The 11,926-nt window shown below is 40.1% G+C and overlaps 1 protein-coding gene across 1 annotated transcript in view; it reads left to right on the top strand.

The window, feature by feature from the left end:
- LRRC63 (leucine rich repeat containing 63) overlaps positions 1 to 992 on the top strand; it is an 82,879-nt gene extending 81,887 nt beyond the window's left edge. The window contains exon 9 of the mRNA XM_012648343.1: positions 782 to 992. Coding sequence (XP_012503797.1) covers positions 782 to 992 — 211 coding nt within the window. The remainder of the gene's footprint in view (positions 1 to 781) is intronic.
- The last annotated feature ends 10,934 nt before the right edge of the window (positions 993 to 11,926 follow it).

Below are 11,926 nucleotides of genomic sequence, written 5' to 3' on the forward strand. Positions count from 1 at the left end.
ATCCCTACTCTTGCACTTTGGGGCCATTATTAAGTAAAATAAGGGTTACTTGAACCCAAGCACTGCGACAGCACGTTGATCTTACAGCTGAGAATGCTACTCAGTGACTGACAGGCAGACCGAGCTACAGCGCAGAGACACTGAACAAAGAGATGATTCGTGTCCTAGGTGGGCAATTTAAAACTTGTGAATTGTTTGTTCCTGGGATTTTCCATTTAACATTTTTGGACCAAGGTTGACCATGGATAACTGAAACTGTGGAAAGTGAAACCCTCGGATAAGGGGGGACTACTGTATCTCTTCCACAAATCAGTAAGAAAAGATACAACCCATAGACAAGTGGATAAGTGGTAGGAATACACAATTTACAGATGACATGGTGGTAAACATGAAGAATTTTAATTCTCACATTGTTATTATAGAAAATTTGGAAATTAAACAAATTTGTAAAGAAATTTAAAATTCCCTGTGATCACCTTTTCCAAGGTTAATAACTGTTTTCAATTTTGGATCTGTCCTTAGAGTTGTTTCATGTTATGCATATATACTTTTTGTTTTAAAAGGCTAGGATTGTATTATGCATATATCTACTTTATTGTTTAGCTCTTTTAGCATTTAATTTTTCATCTAATGGTAAGTACCCCATCTAGATGGTAAGCTCAGTAAAGATAAATGCCATATTTTATACCACTTTGAGTCTTGCATGGCATCAAGCACAGTGTAGAAATGTATTAAATGTAGAAATTTTTTAAATATTGACTTGCCGTTTCCTCCATTTTAGCACATCCAAGTGTGAATGGTGCCACGGTCCCAAGTTTGGCGAAGGTTTTCGTATCATCCGATCCTATGATATTTTTGGAGTATTACAGCTTCCTGTTATGTTTCATGTCTGCTCTTCTTACTGCTATAGAAAAGTAAACGAAAGCAGTTTTATTTTAAGTAGCACTCCTGATAAAACAATAGCTCTAAATTTGGAGTTGACAAAAGAATGATAGTACGATGATTTATCATCCCCACTATAAAAGCCAATAAAATTTATATATAGTAATTCATCTCTTTGAGAGTACAGGTTCTGTACAGAAGACATAAGTGTCTTCTCATATGAATTCTCTTTATGATCCTAGCTCCTTATGAAAGTTTGTGATTGTTAAGAAACTGTTACAGAATAATTACTCAAGAAGGATTAGTAAAGGCCTTTGGATTTAAATAAAGATCAAGAAAATTGCTTTCAGAGTCCATTTACTATAAAAAGAAAAATGTTAGAATCCTTTGCAGAAAGGATTGTATCTTACAACTGGTCTTTTCATGCACCCACACTAAGCAACGAGATAGCATTTCAAAGTCATCAGTAAGGCCTGTGCTGCATGTGGCTTCTCAGTCATGCATTCCAGTACTCAATGTTTGTGCATTTTTTGTGGAAATCTGTCCAGTGCCTACTGTCTCAATTATTTTGGGGAACAAAACATTAATTCCAGTTCCATTTTTAGTTGTTTGAATTCATTTCCCAGGTTCTTAGAGAACTGGGGCAATCTCTAACAGTTACCTTGACCGAGATCTGCATCTCATAAAGCCAAGATATTGGGCATTAGCCTGATTCCATAGGCTAACACCAGTAATTATCAAGGTCTTCAGTGATAGCCCGAAAAGAAAATAGAGTAGAACCTACAAAGCAGTATATGCATACAGTAGAACTTAAGGCTTTACGAATTAACATCTGGGAGGAGGAAGGTAAAAGAGCATTTTAATATTACAATTTTAGAACTGCATAGACTTTTTTCACATACAGCCTTTTATGTGCAGTTAACTTAAATCTAAAATATCATTGCCAATTAAACTTAATGAATAAAATGATTTAAGTTTATACAGCTATCTTATCATTAGAGAATGTCAGAAAATACACATTGTGTCAAGTTTGTGTGTATCATTTAGTGACATCATTTAAATTAAAGATAAATCAGGCAAAATAATTTTTCTGACTATTGACTTCAATAAATTGGGATGTTTACATGCTTTTCCTTGAGACTCAGTTTCATTTAAAGCAGAAATGGGTAAACTTTGCTTGAGAAGTATACACTGCATTCTCCAGCACAAGAATGAAATTATTTATAATAGAATTAGCTACCATTTCACACATGTAATATAGAAGGGGATATTTATAGCATGATAACAAATTAATTCATTAAAAATATAATATATTCACAATTATAAAACAAGATAAAAGGTAAGATTAACTCCTAGTGACATATAGCCTATTAATACTCATCTTTGTTCCTGAAATAGTTCTTGGGGGAAGAAATATGTTTTATTCATTCAAAAAACATTGGGTTTTGGTTTGAGCAACTAGGTGGTATCACATTGAAATAGAAAAAAAAACAAGAAAGAATAGGTTTTAAGGGAAATGACAACAACTTAAAGACATTCAAAAACAAGTATGCCTAGACATTCAGACAAATATGAAACATACTCAGAGCCCAATCTCACCACAGTTAGTACAAACCTTAAATATCAGTGATATCTTACAAATTTTTTAAAAAGTAACTTATAGTGTATTTTTAATATGAAAGTGAGATTTATTTATTATAGAAATATTAGTTTAGAAAAAGAGTGTTTAGGTAGTCAAAATGAGTTGGCACTCCTGATTTGTGGATGTATGGATTTCTGAGATTAATTGCATGTGGGACATTTGCATTGCTCGTTAGCCAAAGGAATCCTATTTGAAGATTAGAAGTGGTTAACTAAGCACAACTTGGAGAAAATGGAAAAAAGAATCAATTTTTGTCATTAGTCTCTACCTCCTCCCCCTCCCCTAAATGTAATGAAAACAACAAATGAAAAAATCAAAGATCCTCAATCGACATTCAGTCATTTGGAAAGGTCATTGTGTTTATAATTTTAAAATAGAAGAAATTGGAGAAATACATATTTAAAATCTATTTTAAAAAAGCAAACCATAATGCTTTTGTGGTACTACCTGTGTGGTGCGGAAAACTATCAGGTCAGACTCCGGGAAGGCTGTTGAAAGGAAGTGGATTGATTTGAGAGAGGATCTTTCTTATCCTTTGGTCTTCCCTCTTTTCTCCAGCCTAGAATGCAGACAGGATGACTGAGGTTCCAGCAGCCATTTTGGGCCATGAGGTGACCTTGAGAATAGAGAGTAGAAGCCTAGGTGCCGATGACACCATAGAGCCACAATATCAGACCTGGTATTGCCTACCTTGTACATAAGAGACAAATTGATTTTTATCTTGTTTTAGCCACTGATACTTTGGTTTTTTTCTCTTATAGCCAGCCAAATCTAATCCTAACCAATTACAGCTTGTTGTAGACAGACGTTAATCACTATCAGCAAAGAGCCAGACTCCCTCTACTGGAGAAATCTGTTATTAGCTCACTTGCTTTTCCCTTCAAGCTGCTCTTAACTACCTTTTAAACCTGATTTTGGTCAGGTTTCTATGTAAGGCTGGGACAAAGCTGAGCAAACTGATTTGCTCATGGTCCCACTGGTAGGGTGAGGCAGGGAGCTGACACTGCCACCTCACCCGACACTGGTCTATCTGACCCACTGGCAAGGAAGAAATCAACCACTTCTGGTCAAATTATTCTCCTTTTTGTATACCTCTTAAAAGAAAAAAATAAGTCTTACAGATTAGCACACCAGGAAAGCCCAAGAACAGCATGCAAAATCTGAACTGATATTGAGGCTTCCAGCATCTGCTGGGATGGCAGACTTCTAGCCCTACATCATTACCTTCGCCAGCTCACTGTAGACATTACTCATCAATCCTACACTCTTGCCTGCCCTGATCTGCCTTGAAGCTTTGTCAACATAACCTGTCAGAATAATCTTCTCTTTGTGTGCATGATAGTGCCTTACAAACGCATTTGATATCATCTCTTTTCAAGCAAGTTCTCGTTTGGTAATGGCTAGCAACTGTAAAAGGATACTAAAATAGGATTCTCACCATCTCCATTTTAGGTGGGGTCCAAATCCTTAAACTGAAATAATAAGTTTCCAGAGGAGACGTTATCTGGAACTTGGAAAGGAGATGGCCAAAACTAGTTTTGTGGCAGATAGTCATATATATCTGGCATATATTTAATAGGTATGTGAAAGGTTGATCAAGAGTTGAGGAAGCACACAAAAGAATTCCCACAGAGAGGACTATTACAGAACTAAAGCTCCAGAAATCATGGTAAGTGCTTCCCCTTGCCGTAAGTCAAGTGGCAGAGGTATCAAGGGCCGCCTATTTGATAAGTTTAAGTGTTCGCTGGAGCTCAGGGACACAGAGCACTGGTGTAGGACACACACAGAGAAATTGAGAGGGAAGAGACCGTGGCTATTGGCCTAAAGTAGCCAAGCAAAGAGAGCCAGAACAGCTCGTGCCCCAGACTGGGGCAAGGATGTGTGAGTTTTCCTTGGAGTCAGGTGGACCAGAGGGCGGATCAAGCCTAGGGTCATGTCCAAAGGCTTCTCTTTGGGAGCCTTCCCTGGGGGTGGGGCCGAATGATTGTAGAGGGATCTACTAATGGAGGTGCAGGTCTTAAGGAAGGGGATGGAAAGTGGCAGTTGAAGGAAGCACCTCCAGGATGGTGGGTGGGGGACTTTCATTCCTGGTGGGTGGGGGACTCCCCAGGAAACCCACGAAATTGCCCAGAGAGTTAACTTGAGCATCCACCAAGCCCAAATGGCACAATGCCAGATCATGAAACATGACTGTGTCAGTTTCCCCTGCCCTCCTTTGCCCTTGGGCATCACTCTGAAAGCGTCAGAAACTACAGTCAGTCAAGGGGAGAGAGCAAGGTGGGACTGGGGGTTGAAGGATGACACATGCAGCCAATGGTGACCCCTGCCCCACTGTAGATTTCACACCTGACCCAATACGGATCTCACTTGGTTAAGAGCTTGGAGTGTGAATATTTGGACTGGACACCCGGTTGCTGCAATGACACTGCTCTTACGGCACAGGGGCAGGCAGGGCTTTGGAGTCTACCAGAGATTGCATGCAGAGGCAGGGAAAGAGCCAATCCTTGGAAGAGCTATAAAGGGCCACAAGAGAAAGACCAAGTTGCTCTATGCTGTCCGCAACCTTCTTTGGGTCCTACTTAGTCAGAAAAAACAGCCACATCATATTCACCCTCAGGCCCCTGTAGCCCATAGACAAATTGTGAGCCCAGGCAGTGGAACCACCTGTTTCTTTTGAGAGAACTCCACCCCAGCTGCACCTGAAAATTGGAAAGGATATCTCCTGACACCTGGAGCATGAGAAGAATAAGAATCGATCTACTCAAAATGTCACATCAATCTTGGAATATCTGACCCTCCTTCGTGACATTTTAATAGCAACATACTGAATTTGTCTGACCCCTGGAAAAATCTAAACAAGTTAAATTTTCACTATGTTTCAAATAAAGCAAGCTGATGCTAGAAAATTCTGCAATAGCCAGAGGTGGCTCTGGAATATTAATATGACTAGATCTCCCTTAAGCTGAAACTTTAGGGGGCCCATTGGCATGTTCCTCAGGAACTCATACAAGCCTCTTGCCATAATCCATAAAAAGTTTAGTGAGAACAGTGGGCTTACCTGAAAATGTACAAATAATAGTTGGTTTGATTTCCTTCCTGTATTTTTTTCTAGTTCGATTGTATATGGTTTATGGGTGGTTTTCATTTTTCTACCGAAAAGAGATGCACGCTAATTGTACTTTTTGGTCCCTGGGTCACTCTTGCTTCTGTCATACACTTTTAATTTAAGGAGTGAGGTACTAAGCCATAAGCATTGCCCAAGTAATTTACAGTAATGCAAAATTTGGCTCAATAAGCAGATCAATAGTCTCCATAAGGCCCAGGCCAGCTACAGAGACAGTTACAGAAAGTCATTATCTAATTGGAAATATCTGCTGGGACACCAGTTTTCCAACTGACCTTAACTGAATATTCTCTTAGCCCAGAAAGCATGATAATAGATTGTCCTTGAAACAGCATTCAGACAAGGGCGTTTCTCTGTAACATCATGCATCACAGAACAAATTGCCTAATTGGAACTTTCCAATTTCATTTTCCCTTTCTGCTTGGCAGTACACCAAGAAGGAGACCAAAAATGATCTACAGTATTCCTTTTGGCAAAGCTCACAGAACCCTGAACCGTTCCTGTATATAGATAGATTCCACCTGAATTCATCCCATTATGCTGCTAGAGGTGTCTGTCAATCACAACCATTAGATCTAACTCCTCATCCCCTGCTTTGTACAGAGCAAATGGAATTAGCTATTTGTAGTCCTCAGTGGACACAAGTGGATAGGATGTCCTGTGTAAAAGACCAATAAGTCTAAAAGAAGTAGGAAAATAATACATTATAAAGGTAATGAGATGCCATTAAGCACAGTTCCAGCTTGAGGGTCTAGATGTTGCTCAGTTTAACAGGACCCTGCCACAAGCACAGGATGGGGGCTCCTCTGAGAACACTAAGCTCTCAGGGCCCTTTTGGGTTCAGAGATATCCTGAGTAGTTTTCTGCACCGGGTAGCTGGACAGAACCAAGCTTTGTGGCACTGCTTGGAGTCACCCCTGATAGTCAGTTAGCTGGTGAGGACAAGGATGGGTGGAGCCCGGGCTCATCCTGTGTATAGGATGGAGGAGGAGGGAGGGAGGTTTCCACACGCATGAGGCTGGATGTTTAGCAAGGAAGACACCATTCAAGGCAGCTCCCAGGCACATAAGAGGGATCCTGCACTAGGCCACCTACAAGTCTACCCCTCCCAACCACCCCCCTCCCGACTTCTGCACTGCACTGACAGCCCCCTTCTGCACTCTGATAATTCCCTTTTGCTCAGGTCCCAGGAAACTGGGTCTCCATCCCATAACCACCACTGCACCTCCCTCCTCTCTGTGCTCTATGGGTACCCACTGCACACTCACTTCACAGCCTGCCCAGACAGCTGGATTCTCTCCTCATTCTCAACAGACCTTGAGTCGAGCATCTAACCCACAGCCCAAAAGTGACCAGCCCCAAACAATCTGGATCCCCCTTCCTCAAGCACCGAGAAGTATCCATCTTCAAAGCCCTTTGAAAACCTTCAAATAGACCCAGATGCTAGTCCTACAATATAGCCCACTGGGGAAGATTGATAAGCCCACACTAAACACACAGTTCCAGGTAACAGAGTGTTCCCTGGAATGTTCCCTCAGGAGAACATTAAGTTTGCCCCAAAAGCAATCCATAAAAATAACATGTTTAGTTTTCTTATGTGAAAGATACCCTTAACTTTTTTTATGATCATATCTCTGAATTAAATTGTGACCTCCAATTTACATAACTTTCAGACATCATAAGAGACCTATTCAAGAACTGCCTGGGAAGTGGGTGGGTAGAAGGCTCCCAAGCCAGCCAAACTCCCTTCCTAAAATGGTTTTTAGGTTCCCTCCAGCACATGGAGCTATCGATGCTCTAAATTTCTATGCCGCAACGTTGTAATAATTTTTGCCTGAGAAGATCTCTATTTTTCATTAATAACGATGTCTAACAATTGTGGAGCACACACTGTGTGCCAGTTATCCGTGATCTAATTCTCATGCCCCTCTAGGAAAGGGGTCCTATCAACATCTCTGTTTTACAAGTGAAGAAATTGAAGCAAATAGAGTTAAGAAAAGGTGGATTCTGAACAATATAATTTCAGGATTACAAATATAAATAGGTTTAGGGCTTTCAATACAAAAAGCCAATTTGCTTTCTAAAAACATTGTGTCCCCACTAGTGTACATACCGAGCAGGCTTTCCACTACAGGCTCACCAAAACATTAAAATATTTAATAATTCAATATGGGAAAATGGCACGTTATTGCAGTTATTTTAATTGTCTGTATTTTAAATTCCCTGTTTTCTAATGCTTTGATTTTGCAGTTCTTCTGAATTTTGTGGAGAGTAAGCATGGCATAAATCCTAAATAAATAGACTAAATCCTTCACTGTTTTACCTGGAACTGGCCTTAGCCATTTTATTTTTAAAAGGAAAGAAAAATTTAGAAAGGAGAAAAGCTACAATTATCAGCTCTCCCACACTTCTGTGGCTTGTTCCAGACAAAGGAACAACTGCTTTATACTGCGGAACCAGGAAGAATTTCGCTATGTTCCTCTTCTGAGCAGTCAGAGCCACAACACCCACATTGGCACCACCAAGAGAAGCTGAGAGTGACAGACCCACGTGATGGGAAGCGCGTGGGTATGTACGTGTCAAAACTACAGTTGGAGCCTCACTCTGCGCTTTTTCTCCTCTTCTAACAAACTCCTCACTGGTGATAGTCATGTTACTGTGTCCGTGCATGCTGAGAATCTTATGCAACTTAGTGAATACGTGGCTATCAAACATTCAAATCCCAATATCTGTGCTCAGATACAAGGAGGCAGATCAAACCGAGGAGCCTATTCCTGCTGCAATGCCTTTCACAGTGCATCAGAGAGTTGCGACAAACAGGATGATGAGTGTTGCAAGGTGCAGAGACCACAAACCCTCTGCCACCACTTCCAGGCACCACAGAACCTCATTGTTGCCTCTTTCTTAATGCTTTTCTGGCAAGTGGTGTCTGACACAATGCAAGAGTGCAGTGCTCTTGGGAAAGACTGTAGCTCTAAGCATAGTCTAATCAAAGATCAGGCAAGGGGGAAAAATCAGATTACCAGCTATTTTGGAGTCCATTTAAATTCCCAAGTGCAATGACCCCCAAATGCAAACCATTGTTTTTGACCAGCTATGACCAAAAGAGCTAAAAAGAACTGAGAAACAGCTTTCCTGTTTTGGCTAGCTTGTGTTATAGCAGATTCTGCCAAAGATTACCACTGCAAAAAGGTCAAAAAGCTGTATCTTCCAAAAGATGATGTAACAACTGCTCTAGGGAAGCTGTAACAATGTTCAAATGAAAGATATATTTGTTTTGTATTGCTGCTGTAAGGCACCATAAATCAGTGCCTTAAAACTGTGGTCCCCAACCCCCAACCAATAGTAGCCTGTGGCCTGTTGGGAACCCGGCTGCACAGCAGGAGGTGAGCGGCAGGTGAGCCAGCAAAGCTTCTTCTGTATTTATAGCCACTCCCCATCGCTGGCATCACCGCGTAAGCTCCGCCTCCTGCCAGATCAGCAGCGGCATTAGATTCTCACAGGAGCGCAAACCCTACTGTAAACTGCACATGCAAGGGATCTAGGTTGTGCGCTCCTTATGAGAATCCAATGTCTGATGATCTGAGGTGGAGCTGAGGCGGTGATGCTAGCGCTGGGGAGCAGCTACAAATACAGATTATCATTAGCAGAGAGATCTGACTGCACAATAAATGTCATGCCCTTGAATCATACCGAAACCATCCCCCCATCCTAGTCCATGAAAAAATTGTCTTTCATGAAACCAGTCCCTGGTGCCAAAATGGTTGGGGACTGCTGCCTTAAAACACATTATCACACAGTTCTGGAGGTCTGAAGTCTGCAATGGGTCTCACTGGCTTAAAGTTAACGTGTCAGCAGAGATGCGTTCCAGTTCGCAGAGACTCTAGAGGAGACTCTGTTTTCTTGCCTTTTCCAGCTTCTAGAGGTTTCCTGCATTCCGTGAGTCATGGCATCATCCCTCCATCTTCAAAGCCAGCAATGTCAGGCTGAGTCTTTTTCTCACTGCCACCTCTCTGATTATTTCTCTCCTGCCTCCTTGTGATTACACTAGACCCACCAGATAATCCCAGGTAATCCTCCCATCTCAAGGTCAACCTCAATTCAGTCTGGAACTTCAGTTCCCCCACTGCCATGTAACATAACTCATTCCCAGGTTCCAGAGATGAGGATGTAGACATCTTTGGGGGGCTGTTTTTCCGCCTACCGCAAGAGGGAACACTGGTGTTTTCGGTTTAGAATCTCTCATCCCACAGCAACCTTCAAAGTAGAATTTTTACAAAGTAAGAAACCGAGGCTTTGAGATTTTAAGTAATTTTCCCAAAGACATTCTTCAAGTAAGAGATAGAGCTGGAACATGACCCAGATCTGTCTGTTACGAAAGCCCATGTGCTTCCTCCACACCTACTCCCATTCAGGAGACAACTTGGCTCCTTCTAGAACCTCAGAGGAAGTTCATCTTCCTTTAGGAATTTCAGGGCATGCTGGTAACGAGAAAGATTCAGGACAATTGGCCTCTACTTCATATTGTGTCTCAACCACTACCTGACTCTGGGAAATTTTCTAAAACTTTCAGCTTCTCAGGATCCTCAGCTGTGAAACCAAGGATTTGGACTAAATGGTGTCTAAGATACTTTTCAGCTCTAAAATTCTATAATTGAATGATCTTATGGGTGAAACCACAGTGCTGCAGAACAGTCCCACTGAAAGCATGGTTTGTCGACCACTGTCAGTCCACAAACTATTTAGTACCTGTTCATGAAAAGATAAGGAGCTCAAGCCAAAATGTTAACCAGCTACAGCAGTAAGTGCACTGTTCAATTCTTCTGTCATTTTGTTTTTTTGTGGTAAGAATTGCACAGTGAAGGAAGCAGTGTGTTGATTTACTTTCTGGTACAATCTTCTTATCTCATTGCAGATTGTTAACAAATAGTTCCTGGATTAGATTCTGAGTAATGCTGATACAGAAAAACTCCAAGGTTCAGAGGGTTAATATCAGAAAAATTTTAGAGCATGACAGCTGGGGTTATTTTGCATGATAGGAAAGAAATTATATCCAACAAGTATTTGTAAAAACATGAACGAGAAAAATATCTTTTGGACATGTGTTAGATTGCAGTATTTTTCCAAATTATTTACACTCTCCTTATAAGAAAATTATACATCCAGGCCATGTGACTTCTTGTACCTTTCTGTGGAATATATTTCTTCTCACTGTTGACATCAGGCTTGACCAAGGATTTACCTTGGTTAATAGAATGTGAGCAGATGACTCACAATGTATCTCAAAGAAGTTTTAAAAGCTGTTGCATGATTCAGCCATAGCTTTTCCCCTTCTCTTAAAAAAAAAAGCAAGGCCCAAGGAAAAAAGAAACCTTCAACCCGCAAAACAAAAAGAAAAAAAAAAGGAAAAAAAAAAAAAAACCAAACCCAACCGAAAAGGAACAAGAACAAAAAAAAAACCCTTGCCAATTTAAACCCCCGAAAATTTTGGATTCATTTGTTACTGCAACCTAACCTAACAAAAGCTGACTAATACAAGTTGTGTATCTTTGGTAAGAGAGGAGAGACCTTTCCGATCTTTTTACATCTGTGGTTCAGAAAGTAACAATCCAAAGCTTTTTACCCTCAGCTTGTTTGGTTAACTTGGGAAAGTTAAAGTTTTTTATCTCAGCTTTTATTTTTTCAAATAATTGAATCAGCAATAGTAAACATTTATAAAACATGTTATGAGAAAGTACTAATTTTTAGAAAAATATATTTTTAAATACAAGAGAAAATTCTGTTATGTGATAGGTGTTTATGTACAAAATGCCTTTATTTCACTTCTAAATAAAAATTTAAAATAAAATAAAAAATTAGCTGAGAGTAAATTTTAGGCTGATAGCTATTTCTTTTGAGCACTTTGACATTTATCTTCTGGATCTATTGTTGTTAATAACAAGTCTGTTCTCTGTATGATTAATATTCCTTTGTTGGTAACCTGTGTATCTTCTTGTTGTATTTAATACTTCCTCTTTGTCTTTAATGTTCTGACATTTCACCATGATACGTTTAGCGTGGATTTGGCTTTATTTATTATGCTTGGGAAATGAGTATGCTTCTTCAAATTGAGGTTGCATACTGTTTCTTTTAGACAGGTCTTAGCAATTGGCTTTTTATTAGTGTTCCCCCCATTCCCTCTATGCTTCCTTCTAGATTTTTTTAGTAGATGTAATTGTTAACCTCTTCTTTAGCCTTCAATGTCTTTTACCTTCTCATTTATATTTCTGTCTACTTAT

This window comes from Propithecus coquereli, unplaced genomic scaffold (assembly GCF_000956105.1).
Source record: "Propithecus coquereli isolate 6110/MARCELLA unplaced genomic scaffold, Pcoq_1.0 Scaffold11, whole genome shotgun sequence".
NCBI lineage: Eukaryota > Metazoa > Chordata > Mammalia > Primates > Indriidae > Propithecus > Propithecus coquereli.